The 26,287-nt window shown below is 48.6% G+C and overlaps 1 protein-coding gene across 3 annotated transcripts in view; it reads right to left on the bottom strand.

Annotated features, from left to right (window-relative positions):
* ACSBG2 (acyl-CoA synthetase bubblegum family member 2) overlaps nt 1-26,287 on the bottom strand; it is a 64,150-nt gene that overhangs the window by 12,538 nt on the left and 25,325 nt on the right. For 2 of the 3 annotated variants that reach the window (XM_077332177.1, XM_077332176.1), the window contains exons 3-12: nt 22,758-22,828; nt 20,517-20,752; nt 18,147-18,235; nt 15,042-15,162; nt 13,437-13,517; nt 10,159-10,308; nt 4,011-4,187; nt 3,731-3,912; nt 2,343-2,576; nt 141-358 (exon numbers count right to left, since the gene is read on the bottom strand). In XM_077332177.1, coding sequence (XP_077188292.1) covers nt 141-358; nt 2,343-2,576; nt 3,731-3,912; nt 4,011-4,187; nt 10,159-10,308; nt 13,437-13,517; nt 15,042-15,162; nt 18,147-18,235; nt 20,517-20,752; nt 22,758-22,828 — 1,559 coding nt within the window. Of the gene's footprint in view, nt 1-140; nt 359-2,342; nt 2,577-3,730; nt 3,913-4,010; nt 4,188-10,158; nt 10,309-13,436; nt 13,518-15,041; nt 15,163-18,146; nt 18,236-20,516; nt 20,753-22,757; nt 22,829-26,056; nt 26,282-26,287 lie in introns of those variants that run through there. The other variant, XM_077332178.1, reaches the window with a different exon arrangement.

Below are 26,287 nucleotides of genomic sequence, written 5' to 3' on the forward strand. Positions count from 1 at the left end.
CTTGATAAGCTACCTCTCTGCTTGCAGAACTTCTCTTGCTGCACATTCTAAAGTGGTCCAAAGGAAACACATGTCTCTGTTTGCACACACACACACACACACCGTCTTTGGGGGGGGGGGGCGGGGGGGAAGAGACTCACCTTTGATCCTCCCTGTGATGTAAAGGAAGTTATCCGCATCATGTTTCCCGAGGTCCCCTGAATGCAACCAGCCGTCGCTATCAATAGCCTCTGAGGTCTTGTCTTCCATGTTCAGGTAGCCCATGAACACGTGGCGGCCTGCAAAGCAGATCTCTCCGTTGCCGTCGTTGTCCGGTTTGTAAATCATCGTCTTGCAGCCTGTGATTTCTTTGCCGCAACTGGGAAGGGAGAAAGGGAAGCGAGAGAAACTTTATTGTGGTGTGAACACTGTGGGGGACCTTATAGCCTGATATGTTCCCCATTATGCAGGTTCCTGCCCTGGAGAATCCATTATTGGGGACATCTTAAGGTCCAGGGAGCCCACCTGTGGAAATCTACACAATGCAAACTTTTATAATCATCTTGCTAATCTATTATTTTTTTTATTTATTGGATTAATATACCACTGCTCCCAGCAAGCTGGCTCGCAGCGGTTCACAATCACACAACCATACAAATATCCAATTCCATAAAACCACAATAATAACAACAAAGCCTAAAACAATTCCCACAGCTAAAACTATAACTCTATGACTCTATAAGATGGCGGTAAGAATGCTAAAAGCTTGGTGGAAGAGCTCTGTCTTGCAGGCGCTGCGGAACTGTGCCAGTTCCAACAAGTTCCGGATCTCCTCACGGAACCCGTTCCACTAAGTAGGGGCCAGGACTGAAAATGTTGAGGCCAAATGTACTTCCCTGGGGCATGGTCTACCAACCAGTTGGACTTTGCAGAGCAGAGTGGGGAGAGAGGCGGTCCCTCAGGTACACTGGGCCCAGACCATGGGTGGCCTGGAAGGTAAGCACCAATACCTTCAACCTGATCCGGAATCCAATCGGAAGCCAGCGCAGCTGCCGAAGCACAGGTCGAATGTGGGCCCTCCTTCACCATGCAGCCAGCAAAACGTTAAATGAGGCTAAGGACCACTGCCATCACCGCCTCAATTTCACTTCTCAAAAGAATCTCACACCCATCAGCCAAAGCAAGGCGTTGAAGCCAAAGCTGAGTGAGTCTGTTTCCTGATCCATCAGCACGTCGAATGAGGGCCTCATGTTTGGATGTAAGACATCCCGACCCATGAGGTTTTCAAGCCCGCATTCAGTGCTGACATCTCTCTTTTAGGTAGAGTCTGGAATGTTTTGTCAGGTGCAGTTCTTCTTCGGGGCTATGGAGGTTTCTCAGGCAAGGCAGCCAAACAGCAGATGACTTCTGCAGCCTGAAGATACACAGGCCCGTTCTGTAAGTTGTCTGCTGGGTCAGCGTGTTCTTTGGAAACCGACCTTCTGGAATATTCTTTCCTGGCCTTGTTGCTGGTTAAGTGGTCTGATTGCTTCCTCCGTTTCATCCCAGGCCCTAGCTTTTGGACAGCGTCGACAAATGCTTAAGGCCAGGGGTCCCCAAATTCTGGAGCCTGTGGGCACTCTTCAAATACTGGCAAAGGGGGGTGGATGCACACGGCCACAAAACAGCCACCATGAGGGGCAGAGCAAGACAATATAGCCAGCCGAGACACACATGCCCAGGAGGCCTAAATGCAGAGGACATTCATAATTTTTAAAAAATACATTAGGGAAGAGGAGTGTGTGAGAGGATCAAACCAATGTTCTAGTGGTGGCCTCCTCTGAAATGCTGGAAGTCCAGGCCCTTTGGGGAACTCTCAAATTTCTGAAGGGCCTGTAAAACGCCGCTCTTCCACCAGGCAGATAGTTGAGGCCAAAATAAGCAAGCAGGACATCCATCCTTTCCCTCCAGGGGAAATATTAGATCTTCAAAAAGCAAACAACTCCATTAACTTATTTAGGGGGACACTACTCTTCTTAGTAGAATTGCCAGTTTCTGGACCGTTTTAAACTGTATTTTTATGTTTTCAACTTTGCATTAAATCTCTGATGCCAGCCGCCCCAAGTCTCCTGTGCAGGGAGCAGCCTAAAAATCAAACCAATCTATCGATAACCTGCACAGCCTATCAGCTGTCCAGTGGCCAATCAGAAGCTACGATTGGTCCTAGTATTATAAAAAACACTCAACGGGCATTAAAGGTGTCAGTCGACATTGCAAAGTCCACAGGCATCAACCCAGTGGGCTCCAGATCCTTTGGGGACTAGAAACTTTAGGAGTGCTGGGGTTTTCTGTTCTGGGTTGGGATCACAGCCTGCGCACCTCACCTTGTCAACTTGAAGCTCCCCGGGTGAGAGAGCGCGTGTGGCCCCGTACTTTCACTCATCCCGTAGAGCTCATAGATTGGAATGTCGAGGCTCAAGAAATATTCCAAGGTTTCCTTCGTGATGGGGGCGGCCCCCGTGAAGCACTTTGTGCACTGGTCCAAGCCCAGAGCCTTCCGGACTTTCTTGTACACCAGCGACCTGGCCAGGCGGTAGCTCAATGGGAGCTCAGTAGATCTGTGGACAGACATGGAAGGATAAGGAACCTTTGAGATCAGTCCTGCTGCATTTCCCCCTCTCCCCACACATTAAAAAAATGCTGGACAACCCTCTTGGTCCACAGCTGCATAGCCTTCATCAAGATATTGAAAAATACAAGGACGCCCAAATGGGAGACTTTCGCGGAACTGCGGAACTGGCTGCTGCAAGATGCAGCAGCAGGCACTCACCTAGGCCTGGTTGATGGAGGAAGGTGGAACACAGAGGCGGAAGAAGACTTTAATTTATCAGCTAGGCTGCTACGTATGTGGATATATGTTCCTGCCATAGAGTTCACGTTTCTGCCCTTGTGCCAGGACCTGGCCCCTGGGTCCTCAACTGCAATTCGCTGGAATGTTGCGAGCAGCCAATCAGCAGTGCCGCTTAGTAGCCAAGCGCAAGGGTGTGTTAACAACTAATAGTGGGCCTAAGGGGGCGTGGCCTGAAGCAGTTGGATATATATATAAAGCCCATGGTTCTCCCTGTGGCTCTTCACAGGCACAGCAGGTAACTACTTCTGCAAATGGAGGCTTTTGTCCACTCCCAGACCTCAGTTGCTGGGTGCAGGGAGGGCTTTGGCGCTTGCGCAGGATCAGACCCTTGGTCCACCGAGACCAGCATCCCATTTCTCTACACCGTGGCCAATCAGAAGGTCCATGATTGGGGAGGCACAGGTAGCAAGCCTCCCCCTGGGTACATTGCCTTTAAACAGGGAGGTTCTATTTAGCAGCAGTGGCCAACCACCATTGGCATGAAAATCCCTTTCATAAAACAGGCAAGGCAGGGGGGCACTGCTATGTCCTGCAGCTGTGAGTTCCACAAGCCATTTACTAAGCAGCCCTGGCCCATCGACTGCCCACCTGCTTCACTGGGTGGCCCCAAGTACTCGTTTAAGTATCCCGGTATTGCACAGCCCCCAACCCCCAGATTTTATCTGTCGCCTGATTATATGAGCCCCTATCAGGTCTTAGAATCCTAGAGTTGGAAGGGACCTCCATGGTAACCTAGTCCAACCCCCAGCTGAACAAACGCACCCCTTCCAGGAGTCTTTTTTTTTATCAGCCCCACATCCTCTCCGGCCCTCCCTTGCAGGGTTCGCACCCCAGCCCCAGCCCCTGGATCCCTCTGCTTACCCGTTCATCAGCTTAATGTTGGTTTCTAAGCCGACCGTCTTTGCCCAGGTTGCGATCTTCTTCTTCAAGGCCGACGACTTGGAGCCCACGGATTTCATCTTCTCTTGCATCTTCTCCCAGACCCGGGGGACCCCCATGAACGCCGTGGGCCTCACCTCCTTCAACGTTTCCACCAAGGTGCCCTTTGCAAGGTGCAGGAAAGGAACCGTCAAGGCCGCCGCCACCAGAGAATCAACATTTACACATATGCCTCCCCCTCCGCGAGCAAAAAGTGTATCACCTTTAGAGCATCAGGCTGGGCAAAGAAAGTCTGCATCCCAAAGGTAATGGGCAGCCAGATGTCAATCATCTGCGCGGCGACGTGGCTGAGCGGCAGGTAGCTGACCAGCCGCTCCTGGTGCTCCAGGCCGCAGGACAAGCCAACACACTTCGCTCCCGCGCGGGCAGTCCACGTGACCTAGAAGCCAAGACACGGGGTTACGCCGGAAATTCACGGCCCTCGCTAGTCTGCTCTCGCTCATTGCTGGGGCTCAGCGTTACCCCAAAAAGGCCAAAATTCATACACAAAATCGGTGTTATTCAGGAGACACAGCAAAGCTCAAAGAGGAACGTACAAAGTGAAAAGTTCAGGTGGGCAGCCTAGTTAGCCTGAAGCCATGGAGCAAAGCCTGAGGACGGTAGTGCCTTTAAGACCAACCCAGTTTCATTCTGGGTAGAACGGTGGTTCTCAACCTTTCTAATGCCTTTAATACAGTTCCTCATGTTGTGGTGACCCCCCACCGTACAATTATGCAAGGGTTCTCTCACACAAATTAAACCGAGACTGACCAATGGCGTGAAGATCCATTGTTTATGGTTGTATATAAATTGGGTTTTCCCCCCGGGGTTTCTCAGTTCAGTTTTGCCTCATCCCATCATGCCGATCTCGCTCTTTTCTGCTGCTGCAGACAGACGAACGCTGTATCTCGATCTACCCAACAAGGCTGTTGTGTGGATGGCGACCCTCTCCCCACCAAGCTGCTTGCCCTGCCGCAATCTCTGTGAAAGGGTCGTAAGACCCCCAAAGGGGTCCCGACCCGCAGGTTGAGAATCACTGGGGTAGAAGCTTCCATGTGCCTTTATTTACTTATTATTTAGTTTACAGACGCCCCTCTCCGCAAGCAGATTTGGGGCGGTTCACATCAATGGACTGAAACATTCACGGCAAATCAAAAACATCCTAAGCATTAAGAACTACCGCTGCCCACAATGTAGAATAAGCTCGGGAAATAATTTTGTTTCCATCTGAAATTGATACTTCTTCAAACTGTTAGATTTCTCAGCACCTGTCTCTGATTGTGAATTAACTTCATTAGAATACTCCTAAGCTAAGTATAAGAGCCTCTTGTGGCGCAGAGTGGTAAGGCAGCAGACATGCAGTCTGAAAACTCTGCCCATGAGGCTGGGAGTTCAATCCCAGCAGCCGGCTCAAGGTTGACTCAGCCTTCCATCCTTCCGAGGTCGGTAAAATGAGTACCCAGCTTGCTGGGGGGGTAAACAGTAATGACTGGGGAAGGCACTGGCAAACCACCCCGTATTGAGTCTGCCATGAAAACGCTAGAGGGCATCACCCCAAGGGTCAGACATGACTCGGTGCTTGCACATGGGATACCTTTATCTTTACTTTTAATCTAAGTATGGAAAACTGAGAATGTCGATTTTGCTAAAATTTTCATGAGCTTTGTCCTTGGTCCTTAATAATCCAATTTCTATTATTCACCGAGATTTATAGATTCATATTGTCTCAGATAGGCGAATTCTGAACTTTCTGAGATTTCCTCATCTATCGTGTCATTATTAAGGGGAAATAAGGGGAAAAGACCAGGTGATAATTTGCTTTTTACTTGATCCCACACCTTAAGTATGCTTGCTCTGAAGATGCAAAGTAGCTGGGAAAGTATCCCCCTCCTTGTGGGCTGCTCAGGGATCGTGCCACTGTTGCCTCATCCCATGTATTTTATTTACTTTATATTTACTTTATTGGTAGCTTGCCTTTCTCACTGAGACTCAAAATGAATTACACATTGTCATTCAGTGATCAGTCAGTCAGCTGACACATCTCGCAAACAATCCAATGAGATTATGTTCCTTCTTTCAGTCTTCACTTCAGTTTCATCTGAACTTAATTCAGTTTTCCTTATGATATCTGCATGCAGATTGAACTACATCCTTGTCTGACTCCTCTGCCAAATTGAAATGATTCTGTTTCCTAAGTATCTTGACCTACCAGTAGCAAAACAATCAGATGTTACGGCACACTCATTTCTTTGCTAACCAAATATGGCTTTTTGTGGTTCATACAATCGAATTTTTTTTTTTGGAAATGTATGAATCACAAATGTATGGATTTTCTTCTGAAATTCAAGTTGTATGCTCCAGTAACCAATGCAAATTTGTAATATGACCTCTGGCGCCTCTTCCTTTTTTGACTCTAGCTTGTTAGCTTTTATAGTTGGGACCCACATACCTGAGGGACCGCCTATCACCTTATGCCCCCCGCAGGGCCTTGCGCTCTGTGGGTGAAAATTTATTGGTCATTCCCGGCCCCAGGGAAGTGCGCCTGGCCTTGGCCAGGGCCTTTTCGGTCCTGGCCCCAACATGGTAGCATGAGCTCCTGGGTGAGCTACGGGCCCTGTGGGAGCTTTCGGCGTTCCGCAGGCCTTGTAAAACGGAGCTCTTCCACCAGGTCTACGGTTGAGGCAGGGATCAGTGAGGGAGATCAATGCCCACCCCCCTGGGAATGAGAAGTACATTGTTTGACCTCCTTCCTCACCCCTCTAGTAATGGGGGTTGGGAGTGGGTTCTTCCGCCATGTTGGGTTTTTATGCCTTTTAATAATGGGGGTTTTAGTGGGGATTTTATGAGATGTTGTAACCCACCACAAGCCGGCTTCGAAAGTGGTGTGGAATAAATCAAAATAGAAGAAGAAAGAAGAAAGAAGAAGAAAGAAAAAGAAAGAAAAAGAAAGAAGATTATTATTCAGAAATAAGTGTACTGAGGAAGTAAAATATGAAAACGAGGTTTTATACCTAAGAACTCGTTCTGAAAAAAGCTTTTTGTCATCGCCAGCTGGGAAATTTCTTTCTGTTTATTCTCTAGAACTGGGCAGGACCTGGTGTCAGCCATGGAGACACTAGGGCTCTTGCAATTTGTTGTTGGCCCCACCCATCAAGCAAGCCACACCCTGGATCTTTTTTTCGGCATGGGTCTGAATGTGGATCTGGTCACGGCGACGCAATGTTTACTCGTCTACCTTCATGTCTGCAGACTCATGCCCGGCTCAATTGTTTAGGATAATTCAATCTCTCACTGCCCTGGTAGAAGTGCAACAAAACAGTAGCTATTGGATATCCGCTGTGAGGCATTTTTGAGTCATTTTGCACACAAGATCTCAACACTCGGCTGTGACCTCCCTCCAACCTTAGACACAGAAAGTGAACTAGAGGCCCCTTGGCCATCTTTGGAGAAAAACTCAATCCTTCAAAGACAGAGGTCCTGTGGCTGGGTAAAAGAAGGGTCCATGTGAGGAAGCATGCCTGCCCACTCTGGATATTGTGAGTGATCCTGGATGCTTGCCTCTCAATGGAAGCCCAGGTCACAAGACCAGCATGGCTAGCATTCTACCACCTCCACCAAGCCAAACTACTAGTGCCCTACCTGGCCCTGAAACACCTAGCCACAGTGATCCATGCAACAGTCACCTCTAGACTGGACTTCTGTAACTCACTCTACACAGGCTTGCCCTTAGCCTTGGTCCGGAAACTACAGCTGCTCCAAAATGCAGTGGCCAGGTTCCTTACAGTAACACCATGGAGGTCCGATATTCAGCCCATTCTCCATCAGCTGCAATGGCTACTAGTCATATTCTGGATCAGGTTAAAGGTTCTGGTAATTACCTTTTAAGACCATACACTGTCAAGACCCAGTGTGCCTGAGGGACTGCCTCCCTGCCTATGCCCCTCAAAGAGCTCTATGCTATGCCACCACCAACCGACTAATGATCCCTGGCCCTAAAGAAGTCAGGCTGGCCTCAACCAGGGCCAGAGCCTTCTTTGTTCTGGCCCCCACATGGTGGAATGAGTTCCTGGTGGAAATCAGGGTCCTGACAGAGGTAAAACAGTTCCGCAGGGCTTGCAATAGGGAGTTCTTCCACCAGGCATTTGGTTGAGATTAAGAAATACCAGCAACATCTACAGGGCCCCTACTCCCATCCTCCCAGAAATCCACTCATGAGCCTCGGAGGGAAGGAGGGAGGGAGGGAGGGAGGGAGGAAGGACCACTACCATCCAACAAAGCCACAGCTACCACCTGAAGAAATATGGATGCACGCAAAAGCTTATACCCAGAATTAAACTTTGTGGGTCTTAAAGGTGCCACCGGACTCAGTCCTTTTCTCTCTCCCTATTTGATGTCATCTACAGTCTGGGGAAGCCGGCGGAGGGTGCAAAGGGGATAGGGGTTTTAAATTGTATTTTATTGAATGTGTTGTAATGTGATGAACCATCCCGAGCCCATAAGGGGATGGGTGGTCTAGAATTTAAATCATCTACAGCCCTCCCCTACAAAACCCCCCTACAGAGAGTGAACTAATTGGGAGTCTTACGGGCAAGGAATATCTGGAGGCTGCAATTCCTGTGCTGCTAAATTTGCGATTTGTGTTTTATTATGTTTTATATACTGTTATTGCAATACTGTTTTCCTGGTTTTAAATCACTGTTAATTTAATCTATTATCTATTATGTACACTGCACTGAGCCAAATAGGGAGGGCAGTATAGATAATAAATAATAAATATTATATAATAGTAATTATACAATATTAGTAACCGTAATTATATAATATTTTATTATTAACAGTAATTATATAATACTATTATTATAAAAGCGATCCATACCAGGAAGGAGGCCCTTTGGGCACACTCTGCCCCTTCTCAATCTTATTCAAAGTTCGTCCGGGCCAGAACAGAACCGGATCTACAGGAAGGCATCAAGCAAGTCTGTTCAAGGCTCCCTTAGAGAAGTGGTTTGGTTCAAAGAACATCTGGAATAGCAGGATGAGTTTTCTGTAATGATGCGTGGGGTGGTGGGGGTGAGGGCAGGGCGTGGGAAAGGATTTGGAGCCAAAAATCATTTTACTCTTTAAAATATTCTGTCTGGGCACAAACAGTTCGGCAGCCCACAAAGGAGGATTATAAACACCGGGGGGAGCGTGTGTTCTGGGAAAGGTGTGACCCTGCCCCACCCTGCTACCTTAAAAAAGAAAAAGACCAGGCTCTCATTTGGAAGGAACCTGCCTCTGTTAAATACCGCCCTGTGGAACTCCTGGCCAAGCCCTGGCAGTTTTAAAAAACCCAGTTGGGAACTAATAGGCTGAAGACTTTGCTCTGTGGCTACAGACTAATTAGGCTGCCCTTCATCTCCCCACAACAGACACCCTGTGCTGTAGGTGTGGCTGAGAGAGCTCTGCCAGGACCCCTTTTCGTCACATGCCAGCCTCATCCAGTTTGCCGGCTGGCAATCAGATAGGGTTGCCATTAGAAGCTTTGTCATGCTTTTTGGTTTTGTTTCTGTCTTTGTTACCTTTCTTATAATAGAAAATTATATATATATATATATATATATATATATATATATATATATATATATATATATATATATATATATATATATATATATATATATATATATATATATATATATATATATATATATATATATATATATATATATATATATATATATATATATATATATATATATATATATATATATATGATTGGCTTGCCAACCTCCAGGTGGTGGCTGGAGATCTCCCACTTTTATCACTGTTCTCCAGTCAACAGAGATCAGTTCCCTTGGAGAAAATAGCTGGCCTGGAATGTGGACTCCATGGCATTATGCCCCATTAAGAGCCAGCTTGGTGTAGTGGTTAAGAGCCGCGGTGGACTCTGATTTGGGGAACCAGGTTTGATTCCCCACTGCTCTTCCGTGTGCAGCCAGCGGGGTGACCTTGGGCCAGTCACAGTTCTCTCAGAGCTCTCTCTGTCTCCACCCCCTCACAGGGTGTCTGTTGTGGGAAGAGGAAAGGAAGGCAAATGTAAGCCGCTTTGAGACTCATGAGGCTTGCTGGGTGACCTTGGGCCGGTCCTTTGGGTAGTGAAAACGTGGGGTACAAAAAACCTCCCAGCTCTTCTTTTTTTCCCCCCTCCTCAAGCCCCATCTTCCTCAGGCTTGAGGAAGGTGGGGCTTGAGCCCTAGGGGTGGGGGCAAGACAGGAGAGACATTTCAACACACACACCCCTCCACAGAAGTGGAGGCAAATTCCTCAAAGTCTGGCAGCGGAGAGCCAGAAACACCTCCTAGAGGATTATATAATGGGCAGTGACTCACGTTGTCATGGCTCAGCATAACTCCCTTTGGCTGGCCTGTCGTCCCGGAGGTGTAGATGAGCGTGCAGCACTGGTTCGGCTTCTGGGCCTCGATGATTTTATCTAACTGTACATCTGGAATGGCATTGCCCAGCGTCATAAATGTGGTCCACTGCATTGGGGGAGAAAAGAAAGCCACACAGCAGTTCTGTTAGGCAAGGGGTCCACAAAGTGCCACAAGCTTTCCTGGTGACCACTGCAAGTGGGAGAAAGTGGGAGGGGCCAGGTCAGGGTTGTGCCCAACAAGACTTATGGTTGGCCACTGAAGGTATTTAACTGGCCAGGCAGCTGTTTGAAGCCATTGTCCAAGCAGCAGCTTCCCCAACAACATCAGAACGTTGTGCTCCCTTTTATAGCACATGGGAAAGACAACTAAAGCTATGGCAACAGTGATTTGGAATAATAGAGTTGGAAGGGACCTCATGGGTCATCTAGTCCAACCCCCTGCACTATGCAGGACACTCACAGCCCAATTGCTCATCTACTGTAATCTGCCACCCCTTTGCCTTCACAGAATCAGCCTCTCCATCAGATGGCTATCTAGCCTCTGTTTAAAAATTTCCAAAGATGGCGAACCCACCACCTCCCAAGGAAGCCTGTTCCACTGAGAAACCGCTCTAACTATCACGAACTTCTTCCGGATGTTTAGATGGAATTTCTTTTGAATTAATTTCATCCCATTTGTTCTGACCTGCCCCTCTGAGGCAAGAGAGAACAATTCTGCTCCATCCTCCATATGGCAGCCTTTTAAATACTTGAAGATGGTTACCAGATCCCCTCCCAGCCGTCTCCTCTCTAGGCTAAACAGACCAAGCTCCCCCAACCTTTCTTCATAAGTCTTGGTCTCCAAACCCATTAGAGGCATTCTATTGCTATATTCTAAATCTGTAATGCTTTTAGCTTTAAAAATTTAAGAAGCTTTAACTTTCTTTACTCTGTTGTTTACAAAATGTTTGCAAGCCTCCAGTCAACTTCCAGGCTGCAAAAACTTTTCCGTTTATGGATATTTACGGATGTTCCAAAGGATGTTCTTGGCAAACTGTTTACAAGTTAGCTTGCCAGGTCTTTCCTTAAATCTTCCATTTTCAAAGGGAATTTTCCTCAGTGGTTGTTCTTCTCACTTGTGAGAAAATTGGGTGCTTCAATACCTCTATTCAATCTCAAAATGTTAAGTGTGGGAGCACTTGGATTACTAGCATCCCTACAGTACAGAGCCAAAGGCCAGGGTATACTCTTAACATTTTGAGAATGAACAGAGGTATTGAAGTACCAATTTTCTCACAAGTGAGAAGAACAGCCACTGAGGAAAATTCCCTTTGAAAACGGGAGATATCTGGAACCCGTTCTGGTTGGGTGCTAGAATAAACCAACATAATAATAAGAGACTTTTTACTTTTCTTTATCCTGTATTCATTTTGTTAATATTGTTAGTAGCCTTGGGAGAGGTTTTATTCTCTTTTTGTGTAGACACTACAAACCGTGCCTTTGGTCTCTATCTGCAGGTCTTTCCTTAAAAACAGAATGTCACAATAACAGTGGATGGTGAAGAGATGGAATGTGTTCAAGAAACTGTTTTTCTTGGATCACAAATTGATGATAGGGGTGACTGCAGTATGGAAATAAAACATCAAATAGCTCTGGGTCGCTCAGCCATGATGAGCTTGAAGAGAACATGGAAAAGCGAGGACACAAGCCTGATTACCAAATGTGGATTAGTTTGATCTATCACAGGGGTAGTCAACTGTGGTCCTCCAGATGTCCATGGACTACAATTCCCATGAGCTCCTGCCAGCGTTTGCTGGCAGGGGCTCATGAAAATTGTAGTCCATGAACATCTGGAGGACCACAGGTTGACTCCCCCTGATCTATCATACTTCCAGTAGCCACTTCTGGCTGTGAACTCATTCGGACTCTAGTGTTAGAGAAGGCTTCTGCGGTTTCCCTGGACAATAAAAGCCACAAGCAAGGAAATACTATGGCGTATAAAAGCCTAATATATCACTGGTAGGCAAACATTTAAAAACTACAGCTCACTTATTTTGGCCGTATCATGCAATCTAACTTAATCAGAGTAATTATGCTAGGACAGGCCAGTGGTAAAAGGAAACCAGGTTGAAGAACGCGGTGGTTAGATCTGATCAAAATGGACACCGGCCAGAACATTACACAACTAAAAGAAACGGTGCAAGATCATAAATCACGGAGACAGGTGAGCCACAGGATTGCCAAGTCAGACTCATCGTCATCTTTGACGCGTGTGGATCTGTAACGGATTTCTGAAGAAGATCCATTTGGATCAAAATGTGTCCTGTTGGTAACAGAGGATAGGACTTGCAGTAATGGCTTTCAACTGTATGTAGAATGGTACTGGCTACATATCAGGGGGTGAGCTCCCCCTAACTGGCAGTCTTCAAGCAGCAGCTGGACAGATCCTCATCCTGGGTGGTTGAGGCTGATCCTGCATTGAGCAGGGGGTGGGACTAGATTGCCTGTGTGGCCCCTTCCCACTCTAGGATTCTAGTTCAGCAGGGTAATGGGTTGCCTGAGGAGGTGGGGAACTCCCCCTCACTGGTGGTCTTCAAGCAGTAGCTGGACAGATACTTATCCTGAATGCTTGAGGCTGATCCTGCATTGAGCAGGGGATAGGACTAGATGGCCTTCATTGCCCGTTCCCACTCTAGGATTCTATGAGTCATTCAGCAGAGGAATGGGCTACCTAAGAGGGTGGTGAGCTCCCCCCTCGCTGGCGGTCTTCAAGCAGTGGCTTGACAGATCCTTCTCCTGGATGCTTGAGGCTGATCCTTCATTGAGCAGTGGGTGGGACTAGATTGCCTGTGTAGCCCCTTCCCTCTATAGGATTCTATGAGTCTAGTTCAGCAGTGGAATGGGCTGCCTCAGGAGGGGGAGAGCTCACCCCTCTGGCGGCCTTCAAGCAGTGGCTTGACAGATCCTTATCCTGCATGCTGGGCATATGTTGTGTTACTCCACAGCATTCTTGGAAATTTTCTACTGAGATTTTAATGAATCGTTTTTAATTTACCCGTAGCATTGTTCAATAAAATGGGTGTTTAATATATTTTTATGATGATAATCATCTTTAGACTTCTCATCCTCTTTGGTTCCACCCCCAAATCTCCAGGTATTTCCCAGCCAAGAGTTGGCAACCCTGGGGTTGAGGGGTTTTAGAAGGAGAGATTCCACATATGTTCCAAGTGCTGATGAGGCAAGGGAAACACTCACATCATAGAGATTTGGTAGTTTCTCTTTGATAGGCTCATTGTACTGGATGATCGCTTTCAAGGATGGGAGCTTATTCTGAACCTGCAACAGAAGATTTGGAAACAGAACAAGTCTAAGATGGTTGGCAACAGGACTCCTTGCTCCTCCACCCCCCAATCGAATGCTTCTCTTCCAGGAAGATCTTCCATCCTCATCCGAGAAGCCCAGATCTTCAAAGTAGGCATTATGGTTTGCAAAACATAATGCTCATCTATGATCATCTACAGCAGCGGTTCTCAACCTTCCTAATGCCGCGACCCTTCAATACCATTCCTCATGTTGTGGTGACCCCCAACCATAAAATGATGCAAGAAATTAAACCAAAACTGAACAATAGCCTGAAGATCCATTGTTCATGATTGTATATAAATTGTTTTTTTTCTGGGGTTTCTCAGTTCAGCCTCTTGTCCCACCATGCCGATCTTGCTCTTTTCCACTGCTCCAGACAGATGAACGTTCTATCTGTATCTCGATCTACCCCACAAGGCTGTTGTATGGATGGCACACACACCCCAGCCAAGCTGCTTGCCCTGCAGCAACCCCTCTGAAAGGGTCATTCGACCCCCAAAGGGGTCCCGACCCCCAGGTTGAGAATCACTGATCTACAGGCGGAACCTCTTGGGAAAGAAGGGGCCAGAAATAGCCGACAGGCAAGTGGATCCCCCCCATTCTGGTCCATGACTCTGGGATCACTTGGCGGGCACCCAAGGGAATGGGTGGGTGTAATTTTCTGAGAGCCAGTTTGGAGTAGTGGTTAGGAGTGCGGACTTCTAGTCTGGCATGCTGGGTTCGATTCTGCACTCCCCCTCATGCCACCAGCTGGGTGACCTTGGGCTCACCAAAGCCCTGATAAAACTGTTCTGACCAGGCAGTAATATCAGGGCTCTCTCAGCCTCACCCACCTCACAGGGTGTCTGTTGTGGGGAGAGGAATGGGAAGGCGAATGTAAGCCGCTCTGAGCCTCCTTCGGGTAGGGAAAAGCGGCATATAAGAACCAACTCTTCTTCTAATTATGGGTCCTGCCCACAACCCTGGTGGAATAGCTCCATCTTGCAGGCCCTTTGGAACTAGTTAAGGTCCCACAAGGCCCTGATCTCCCTCAGGAGTGCTTTCCGCCAGGATGGGGCCAGAGCTGAAAAGGCCCTGGCTGAGGCCAATTTCACCTCCTTTGTCCTGGGGGAATAGATGTTTGCAAGCCACTTTGAGATTCCTTTGGCTTTCAAAAGAGGCAGCTTTGGTCTCCATTCCCACTTACGGGTATTCTGGGAACATCCGACTAGCCAGTGTGGAAAACCAGATGCTAGATTAGATTAGACTTTGGTCTCCCCTCTTGTGACAGGCAGAACTTCCCTCAGAGACAGCCTAGTAAAGCAAGATTTTAGAGAAACTACAAAAACCAATTCTTCAGTCTGAAGAATCACTCTACTGTCGAGCCACCTTAAAGGCACAAGCGGAGGTGGGGGGGGGGGGAGTAGACGTGCTCTTGCAGCAGAAACGGAGAAGGGAAAGATGCCGGAAAGTGAGACAGAACTAAGGGCAATTGAGGCCCAGCTCTCCAGGGCTCACCTCCAAGATCTTCTGGAGTTGTTTGTCGTTCTCCACCACGACAATGTTGGCCTGGCAGTTCGCCATCACATACTGGCAGGCCTCAGGGGAGTTGGTGGTATAAATCCCAACGGCAAAGCCACTGTGAGGAAGAAGCAAAGTTGTCAAGCCAGGAGGCTCCCAGGAGAATCTTTAAAACTAGATTTACACACACGCGCATCCCCTGCCCAGGTAGGACCGTCAAAGAAGCTCACCCAATAACCGAAGGTACGCAAAGCTGACTTCTACTGAATCAGACCAGAGGAAGAGCTGTTTTTTTATACCCTGCTTTTCACTACCCAAAGGAATCTCAAAGCAGCTTGCAAACACCTTCCCCTTCCCACAACAGTCACCCTGTGGGGAAGGTGGCGCTGAGAGACCTGAGAGAACTGCTCTAACAGGACTGTGACTGGTCCAAAGTCACCCAGCTGGCTGCATGTGGAGGAGGAGTGGGGAATCAAAGCTGCTCCAACAGATCAGAGCTCCGCTGCTCTTATCCGCAGCTGGTCAGTCAATCTGACCTACTCTGACCAGGAGTGACTCTCTGGGGTCTTGGTCTTTCTCACTACCTACCACCAGGTATTTAGAATCATAGAGTCATAGAGTTGGAAGGGACCTCCTGGGAGCCAGTTTGGTGAAGTGGTTAGGAATGCGGACTTCTAATTTGGCATGCCGGGTTCAATTCTGCACTCCCCCCACATGCAGCCAGCTGGGTGACCTTGGGCTCGCCATGGCACTGATAAAGCTGTTCTGACCGAGCAGTGATATCAGGGCTCTCTCAGCCTCACCCACCTCACAGGGTGCCTGTTGTGGGGGGAGGAAAGGGAAGGCGACTGAAAGCTGCTTTGACGCTCCTTCAGGTAGAGAAAAGCGGCATATAAGAACCAACGCTTCTTCTTCTTCATCTAATCCAACCCCCTGCACTATGCAGGACACTCACAACACTATCACTCATAGGGGAAGAGAAAGAGATGCCAGGAATCAGGGATGATGGATCTGGATTGGGAAACACCTGGAGGTGGAGCCTGAGGGGGTGGGATCTGGGGAGGGGAGGAACTTCAGTAGAGTATATTGCCATAGAGACCACCTTCCACAATGGCCATTTTCTCCAGGTGAATTGATCTGTCGCCTGGAAATCAGTTATAATCTCCAGCCACCAATTATGTGGAACAAATTCATATATAAGGGGCATTGCAGGCAAAGTGTGGTGGGGTGACAAGAAGGGGGGCCAGTTTGGTGCCGTGGTTAGGAGTGCGGACTTCTAATCTGGCATGCCGGGTTCGATTCTGCTCTCCCCCACATGCAACCAGCTGGGTGACCTTGGGCTCACCACGGCACTGATAAAACTGTTCTGACCGGGCAGTGATATCAGGGCTCTCTCAGCTCTCTCAACCCACAGGGTGTCTGTTGTGGGGAGAGGAATGGGAAGGCGACTGTAAGCCGCTTTGAGCCTCCTTCGGGTAGGGAAAAGCGGCATATAAGAACCAACTCTTCTTCTTCTTCTTCTTCTTCTTATATGTTTATTTGCCTATTTTTATTTTATTTTGAGTTTTTATTTGGGCATGGCCAGTTGGCATCACTTCCTGGTGCCTCAAAGCCTGAAAAACATTTTAGGTGTACCTCCATGGTCAAAAGGTTGAAAAAGGCTGACCTAGAGGTTGGAGACTTTACCTGGGATGGCACTTGGGACCTTCAGCCTGCTATGAAGACAGACTACTGCCAAGCCTCAGTCACCTCCCACAGCCCCAGCCTGGGGCTCTCTATTAATCTGGTGTTCACAAGCCGTATCACCGGCCGGTAAAAACCGCTCCATTGTAACAAAGTGCAGAATCGGAAGCAGAGTGCCAGGCAAACAGGAAACCTCTGGCACCCTCGCAAACATTCTTCTTGGGTAGGAGATGCCAGGGCTGTTTCCAGCTGGCAGTGGCAGAAACCAGTCCCCAGTGGTAACAATTGAGTGAAAGATCTTGATCAGGGGTGGGCAAACAGTGGCACTCCAGGTGGCCGCAGACTACAATTGCCATGAGCTCATGGTAATTGTAGTCCACGGCCATCTGGTGCACCACAGTTTGCCCACCCCTGATCTATAGCCATGCCAAGCATCTGTCTTTGGACCCTGCACAGATCCGGCCAAAAATTCTGCACATCTCTTCATTGTAGCTGCTTCCTTGGACTCAAACTCAATGCAGAAATACAAGGAAGAGCTTGGCAGGCAGTTCTTAGTCCACAAGCAACCTCTTCGAGCCCCCACTTGAGAGAGCATGAACCCCTGCTAGATCCGGAAGACTCGGGTACAGATCCCCACCCTGCCAGGGCAGCATACTGGTGACCTTGGGCAGGTCACATACCCTCAGCCTAACCTTCCTTAACTGGGCTTTTGTGAAGACAAAATGGAGACGAAGACAACATCCGATCCTTTGAGTCCCCAGAAGGAAGAAAGGCAGGCCACCTGTGCCAAATAATATATTTCTGGTAAGGCCTTGGAGGAGGAGCGTGTCTCATGGCTTAAGTGCCACTCAGCGCTTAACACCCACTCAGGGCAGCTGTCCCACCCATGAGTGCCTCCTCCTCCAACTGGCTTGCTTGTCTGTCCAGCAGCCAGCCAATCGGCTTCCGTCCTCCACCCCTCACCACTCCCTCCGAGGCTCGGAGGCTGCAGATCCCTGCCGCATGAGAGCTGCCCCTGCCTGTGAGTTCCCTAACAGCTGCCTGCAGCCTTTCCAGGCCCTGGGAGACAGGGAGGCCATCTTCAGAGGTCTTCCACCCACCCCTCCAATCTAGCACCCGTTGTAAAAACAAAATAAGCAAAATGTACCCCTCCTGGATGGCTCAGCCTGCCTGGATCTTGACAGATCTCAGAAGCGAAGCTAGTACTCAGAAGGGAGACCGCCAAGGAAATCCTTGCTTGCTAAGCCGAGGCAGGCAGTGGCCAACCACACAATGGACATCTTCTGCCTTGAAAATTCCGAAAAGTGTTGCCAAACGCCAGCTGTGACTTTGTGGCCCTTGACTCACACCTGCTTCTTTTAGAGGCCGAGATTGGTGCGCGGCTCCCGTTTCCCCGCAGAAGGCCCATGAGTCACTCACCCAGCAAGAATAGCTCCGATGTCCGCCAGGAACCACTCGACCGAATTGAAACCCAGGATGCACACGCCGTGGAACCGCTCTAGGCCCAGCTGCAGATAGAGAGCCAAGGAACAAGTCAAGTGTTGTCGGTCCCAGAAGCCTTCAGGCAAGCCTGGTTTCACTCAACTGGCAGCCAGTGAATACTTGCTTGATCGGCCCCTCCCCACCTGTATTGTTCAAACATGTCCATTGTGGAACAGTTACCGTTCTCCACAGTCAGGTTTCCTTCTGGATTTGGGGCAAAGGTCACCTGGCAGGATGGGACGGCAACAAACACGCCCGATACAAACACGTTTCATTTCTTTACGAAGCCAATTCTACTGTTGGGAGGTTCTGACTGTGAAATTTTTTTCCCCCTGATTATCTAGCTAGTACTGTTTTTGCACATAGCTTAAAGCCATTACTGCGGGTCCACTCCTCTGCTGCCAACAGGAACGTTTCCCTGCCCTCCTCCAAGGGACAACCTTTCAAATTCTCCAGGAGAGCAATTTTGTCTCCCCTCAACTTCCTCTTTCCCATGATGAACATTCCCAAGTCCCTCAGCCTTTTCCTCACAGAGCTTGGTCTCAAGGCCTCGGATTTTTCTCATTGCTCTCCTATGCCTGAAGAAAAGGAGGCTGAGAGGGGACATGATCGCCCTCTTAAAGTATTTGAAAGGTTGTCATTTGGAGGAGGGCAGGATGGTGTTTCCGTTGGCTGCAGAGAAGAGGACACACAGTAATGGGTTTAAACTTCAAGTACAACGATATAGGCTAGATATCAGGAAAAAGATTTTCACAGTCAGAGTAGTTCAGCAGTGGAATAGGCTTCCTAAGGAGGTGGTGAGCTCCCCCTCACTGGCAGTCTTCAAGCAAAGGTTGGAGACACACTTTTCTTGGATGCTTAGGGCTGATCCAGCGTTGAGCAGGGGGTTGGACTAGATGGCCTGTATGGCCCCTTCCAACTCTAGGATTCTATGATTCTACACCCTCTCAATTTTGTCCACATGCTGAACTACTTGGACTGTGGGATTTTTTTTCTGATATCTAGCCGATATCGTTCTACATGTAGTTTAAACCCACTGCTGTGGGTCTTCTCTGCTGCCAACAGGTACCTTTCCGTGCCTTCCTCTGACAGCCTTTCAAATACTTAAAGGCAGCAATTGTGTCCCCTCTCAACCTCCTCTCCTCCAGGCTGAACATTCCCAAGTCCCTCAGCCTTTTCCTCACAGGGCGTGGTCTCACTGATCAACTCTCCGCCCTCTCAATTTTGTCCACATCCTTTTTGAAGTGAGGCCTCCAGAACTGGAGGGGTGTGAGAGCACTCATTGGTCAAAGGGAATTTAAAGGGTCTGATGGCCAAAGCTAGGAAAACAGATTTATAGTTAGAACTGAAAGTCATTCTGAAAGATCCTGGCACAATTCTAATTATAACTCTGTTTTTCTAGCCTTGGATTTGTATGCAGACAAATACACCTTGGGCTGTTCCTGGACTTTAACTGCTATCTAGATCCCACAGAACCACTGTGGTTGTAGCGGTTAGGACAGTAACAGATTCTAATCTCCATTCTGCCACGGAAGATTGCTGGGTGACCCTGGGCCAGTCCCACATTCTCAGCCTAACCTACCTCGCAGGGTGGCTGTGATGATAAAATGGAGGTGAGAATTAACGGAGGAGAAGAGAGTCGGGTAAGGCACCTTGGACTCCCACTGGGAAGAAGGTGAGAGGGTAAAAGAAGCAAGCGAACTTTAAAAAGTTGCAAGAATCAGATTGTCGCGTGCGGTGTACGTGAAAACATCAAACGTTAAAACTCAAATTGTTCTTAAAATGTTTTCATGTCGGGTTATTTTAATGCCAAACTAAAGATCTCATTGAGACAAAACTGTTGGGTTCTTAAAGTGTCGAAATCATCCCCCAAAATAACACAGATATCGTGATGCAACGCTGGAGCGTTACGCTCGCTGCCTCTGGCCGTATGGTTCGGAGAACGGCTATTAGCGAAGAGAACACCTCGTGCCCGGCCTTCCTGGATGTCCACAGCTCGTGTCTCTGTGTCCTTGAAATTTAGCCAGTCGACAATTACTTCCATAATGGAATTTCCATGGCGTACCTTAAAGAGCCTTGCACAGGGGATACCTTTACCTTTACCTTAAAGATACACCCGTTGGCTGCTGCTTAAGCTGTTTTCACATCCATAACGCTCTCTCCTCCGTACACAAGCACACCTGGTTTCTCTCCAAGCCCTGACTGCCTCTGATCGCTCAGGGGACCCACGGCCTCTGGGTGGAAAGCGTGCGTGTCTCTAGGACCCAGCCAAGACCCTTCCCTCCCTCCCCTGGCACCCTTTCTCACCATGAGGAAGCTCTTGGCCGCCTGCCGGCACAGGGCATAGTACTCCTTGAAAGTCAACTTGGTCCACTTCCCCTCCTTCTTGGTGGCCAGCGCGTACAAGTCCCCGTACTTCTGGACGGCCTCTAGGAGGAGCTCGTGGACCCGGATGGGGGGCTCACACCCAACGCCGCTCTCATCCATTCGCAGCTTGACTTCCCCATCGCACTTGGTGGTCCAGAGTCCTATCACAGGGGGTGCTGGAGAGCCATGGGAGCGGGGGAGGGAGAGAGAAGAGAATAAGCCTCCGGTGTTGGGAGAAGGGGTCAAGGATAGCCTGAGACTAGGAAGGCCACCACAGTTCAAATCTCGCCTCTCGCTAGGAAACTATTTGCTTCCTCAGTCCTGCCTCCTCCTCCATCTGTAAACTGGGGATAAAAACACCGACCTACGTCGGGAAATAATTAATTCCCGCATTTGCAATCACGGCAGGGTTTTTTTTAGAAGCCTCCCAAATGAAAATTGTTATTTATTGTTGTTACCCACTCTAATCCTTCTGGGAAGGGTGGGTAAAAATAATTTTTTATTAATTATTATTAATACTTTATTAATTTAGGAATGGGCTTTGAAAGGGGCTGCAGGCAGGAGGGTGTGAGAGGGTGGCCATGGCTCCCTGTGACCCGCAAAGCAGGTTAAAGAGAGTGGAACGGCTACCCCCTCCCCCGCCAGCGATTATAGGGCTTTGCGGCTTGCAGGGAGGCTCCAAACTCCCCCCCCCCGGCTCCCTCCGAGCAGGAGCGTACATGCGGACCACAAAGCCCTGTCACTGCCTCTCTCCTCATGGGCGACAATGGAGGCCACAGCTACAAGCTTCTAGCAGGCAAGGAGGGAGGGTGGGAGCTGGAGGGGGAGGGCCAATCAGGGTGGACCTGGACGGACAGGACCCCGGACAGTCTCCTCCCAGGAGGCTGTTTCCCAAATATAAGAGAGCGAAATAGTGTTAAGGATTGGTTAAGAGCTGCAGGTTCTAATCTGACAAGCCAGGTTTGATTCCACACTCCCCCACATGCAGCTAGCTGGCTAACCATGGCCTTGTCACAGCACTGATAGAATTGTTCTGACCGAGTAGTAATTATTAAGTCTGCGGGTTTGGCAAACACAGACGGCAAATCTTGAAAACAGCTCTTTTTATTTAGCAACTCCAACATCAAACTCCAAACACCGAACAGAGGAGACAGGCCCTTTTATACACTTCAGACAGACAGCTGAAACCCCGGATCGGTTCCAAGTGGAACAGTCTGATTGGACCTTAACAGCCCTAGACTCCATAGAAGAAGGGCGGGATAGCAAAGCAACAGATTTGGGTTCTCAGGAGATAACACGAACTCTGCTAGATAGAAGTGGGATTCATCTTGTCCAGTATCCTATTTCTCATACTGGCAAAATGACTCTCGGAAGCCCTCCAACTCAGACAGGAAGGAAATACCCATCCGTTGTTCCTGGTCCTCATTGCCCTATATTCAGAGGGTGACTGCTTCTGCACATGGAGGTTCCAAGCAAGAAACAGCTGCTCCCCTTCCACCCCTTTAAATCCATTTCCAAAAAAGACAGCAACAGCCTGCTACTTGGAGCCTGGTACTTGAAAGGAGAGTCCCGTCCATCACTGGAGAAAGAGAGGGACAGAGGGGGGTACCTGGCCGAAGAAGGACGAGGAGGAGGAGGGTTGGTTCTTATATGCCGCTTTTCTCTCCCCAAAGGAGTCTCAAAGCGGCTTACAATCTCCTTCCCATTCCTTTCCCCACAACAGACACCCTGTGAGGTGGGTGAGGCTGAGAAAGCCCTGATATCACTGCTCGGTCAGAACACCTTTATCAGGGCTGTGGCGAGCCCAAGGTCACCCCAGCAAGTTGCATGTGGGGGAGCGCAGATTCAAACCCGGCTCCTTGGATTAGAAGTCCACACTCCTAACCACCACACCCACACAATGCTTGTTGGATCTGATGTGGGGCAGCAGGTGTATTTGCAAGCAAAGTGAGCACTATAAAACGCACAATGTTCACTTGCTTTCTTTCCTCTAAAGGCAATCGCTCTCGGGCACATAAGGCATGCGGAACTACCTGCCACCTGGGGAAAGCGCATAAGGCTGTAATACGGAAGGCAGAGCAGGCACCAGAGGTGGACTTCTGGCAGGCATAATGTTCGACGGCAGAAGGGCAGCCACCTGCAAGCCCCAACTGGCCACATCTCTGCGGGCGTTTGGCCTACCTTTGGATCGGAACATCTCTGCCTCGGACGCCTCTGTTTCTTCTGCTGCCTTGGGAAGGTGGTTTTTGACGCTGCCAAGACACAAACGACGACAGCAAGAATCAGGTCTTTGCGCTCGGCACAGATCTGACCTCAAGTGGATTAAAGGGGTCCCTCGTTCCATTGCGGAGCTACCCTCCCACCGATCTTTCCCTTTCCACGGCTGGTTTTAATCTTTTATCTCAAAAGGGGGGGGGGGGAGAAACTGGATTATCATCCAATGCAACAGACTCCAATTAAAGATTTTGACCCTGCTGAAAGAGAAGCCCCAACCTTTAATCCTCTACGGCCTAGTTTATAGAGAGAAGGGGGGGAGGCAGAGTGAGATCTCAAACACACACACACATACACAAAAACACGCAGCTATTATATGGGACACATCTACATATTTTGTGGGATCTCACAGGAGTTAAGGGCACAGCGCTACAAGAAGTTAAGATACCCCTCAGTTCTCAGTAATTCTTGAATCCATTAAGAATCAGCATGGTATAGTGGCTAGAGCTTTGGGCTAGGATCTGGAAGGGCCAGGTCCAAATCTCCACGGTGTCTGGAAACTTGGCAGGCAGTCACAACTCTCGCCCTAACCTACCTCACAGGGTTGTTGTAAGGATTTAAATGGAGGGGGTAGAATTCTGTAAATCACCTCGGGCTCCCATCAGGGCTGCCATCCCCAGTCTGGAAAATACCTGGAGATTTGGGGGGCAGAGCCTGTGGAGGCAGGGTGGAGGCTTGGGAAGGGAAAGGACATTTTTTCCAGGTGGACTGATCTACGCCTCCAGTTGTAATCCTGGAAGATCTCCAGCCACAACCTGGAGGCTGGCAACGCTAGTGCCCACAGAGATAGGCAGGGACTAAAAGCAAATAAAGAAGGAAAAGGGAACGGCTTGGGGACAGCCACGCTGCCAGGTCTGGCCCCGGATAACGGGCAAAACAAGGGCTAAGCAACTTTGCTAGTAGTCCATTGCATAAAAGATCCAACCCCTTATGGTGGAGCAACTCTTGCCTGTGTGACCAATAAGTTTTGAATGGATTAGGTAATAGAACAGGTACAGCATAAGGAGCCTGGGTTGCACTGGATATCCAAGGATGCTCCGAGGTGGCCAGTTGGAGAGGGGTGCTATAAGAGCCAAACTATAAAGAAATAAGCCCCCAAAAGATCCTTACACTGAGCGGTTTAACGTCACCGGAAGGATGTGTTTGGCCGCTAGCCCAATGAATGCAATGAAGCGACGAAAGAGCAAACAAAGTAGCCCAACCTGGGTGCACAAGTTAGGAACCTAAAAGGTTGAGCAGCGGCAGAATAGACAGAAGTTCTCAAAAATAAAAATGCAAATATTACATGTATACATATAAAACTTAAAAATACCAATGTCTGCCACGCTCTGTTGCACAAATCCAAAACATTTTGACACATGGATCAATGACCAAATAACCAAGCGCATTTCAACCCCCCCCCCTTGGGGTCTTCTTCAGTGCTCTAATATTTAAATGCACTCATGGGATGTAACGGGGACTATAAGGTGGTCAACAATATGAACGGAGAGGCTCCCACACTAATGAAAAGCATCCAAACATATCTCTTGGGAGCCCTCCAATTAAAATATTTATTCTCCACCAGTACATTACTATATCTACCTGATAGTACAGCTGAGGGGAAGAGGTTTAATCTAGCGAGCATAAAGGCACGCCAGTGGAGCGGATTAATAAGATTTTGCATATAAGGGGCTCCACACCCTATACTAGAAGTCCAACCAAAAAACCTGGGGGAACAAGTCCGATGAATTCCTGCTTCAATGGATTGTCTCTCAGTATCATAAATTCCCTGTCTAATGACACCATGCATGAGCCTCTTGTGGCACAGAGTGGTAAGGCAGCAGACATGCAGTCTGAAGTTCTGCCCATGAGGCTGGGAGTTCAATCCCAGCAGCCGGCTCAAGGTTGACTCAGCCTTCCATCTTTCTGAGGTTGGTAAAATGAATACCCAGCTTGCTGGGGAGTAAACTGGGGGGTAATGAGTGGGGAAGGCACTGGCAAACCACCCCGTATTGAGTCTGCCATGAAAACGCTGGAGGGCGTCACCCCAAGGGTCAGACATGACCCGGTGCTTGCACAGGGGATACCTTTACCTTTAATGACGCCATATATTTTCTCACACAGTACCTTTATTGGCATAAAGCAGACAAGCAAGATAAACAGAGATAGTCAAGATACATCAGTCAGTTTAAATTGAAAAACTGAAGACAGAAATTCAGCCATAATAAAAGTCACATTGGCATCCTTATCACTCAATAAAAATTGACAGATCAGGTCTTTTGAAGGGTTTCTGCATTTTGGTATAAAAGGTATAATATGCTTTCACTGGACAATAAACAAGGGACAATCCAGTGTGATATGTTGAATGGTGTCGGGAGAATTTGATTCGCAAGGGCATAGTCTATTTTCAAAAGGAATCTTGGCAAATCTCCCTTGTAGTACCTTGGATGGAAAGGCGTTGAGCCGCGCAAGTGAAAACGCTCTGCGATAAAGGGGATTTGCCAAGTGATAGAAATAAGCCAGCATTATCCCATGCTTCACTTGGAGACCAAGAGCACGGGGAGAGCAAGTTGCCAGAACAGTAGGATGGGTTTTTTTCTAAAATTCCTGATCAAGGAGCCTTTGTTTAATTTGGCACATAATGGAAGATTCGTTCAGAGATAACATGTAATCGTAGTCAATGCCAATTTGTTGGAGTGCAGCCAGGATGGCAGCGAACCATTTAAATTTAAAAGAGCCTCTCAATTGACGCCATATATTTGAGATTCCTCATAATTAATCAAAAGGCCCTAAGTTGATACCCAGAGTATGGGGTTTCATGTTGGATCTGCTGGTACCATTTAGAAACAAAGGGATCACATAGCAGATCCTACAGGAGACTGTCAGGGTTGGAGCGAAAATGCAGTTTTATTCAAAATTTTATGAGAGCAGGAATCTGCAGTGGCTTTTCGGCCACCCTTCGTTGCCCGTCCATCTCTGTTCCATTCTTCAGTTGTGCGGGAACCACAAGACAGCAACGCCCACTGATCCGGCTTGGCATTCCGATCCAGAATCCGACCCCAACAGGAAAAAGGCAGACATTGGTGTCCTTTGCAAGGCAAGAGTCAACACATGACCCCTGCCTCCTCTTTGCAAAGCCAAGCCTGTGGCTGGGTGCTTAGGAGAGGTTTGCAGCCCTCGCAGGGCCCAGCTCCCCCCCCCTCCCCGAGGCCTGAGTGTATGGTTACCATCAATGCAAGAAGCTCAGCTTAAGAGTGGACTTCATTCCGTTTCCAGGGAGGGTCTTCCACGTCCGGGTGGGGGAGGAAACCAGTGCCGTCGAGGTGATGGGCTCCTCCTGTTCTAGAAAGGCACCGGAGGTGGTAAAAAGGGTTTCCTCCCCGCCCTTCGCATCAGGAGGGCGACCCCGGAGCCGGGTCTTTCTGCTGCTCCTGGCCGGAGCAGGCTGCCTTCTAGAA

Source organism: Paroedura picta, chromosome 4 (assembly GCF_049243985.1).
Source record: "Paroedura picta isolate Pp20150507F chromosome 4, Ppicta_v3.0, whole genome shotgun sequence".
Classification (NCBI taxonomy): Eukaryota; Metazoa; Chordata; class Lepidosauria; order Squamata; family Gekkonidae; genus Paroedura; species Paroedura picta.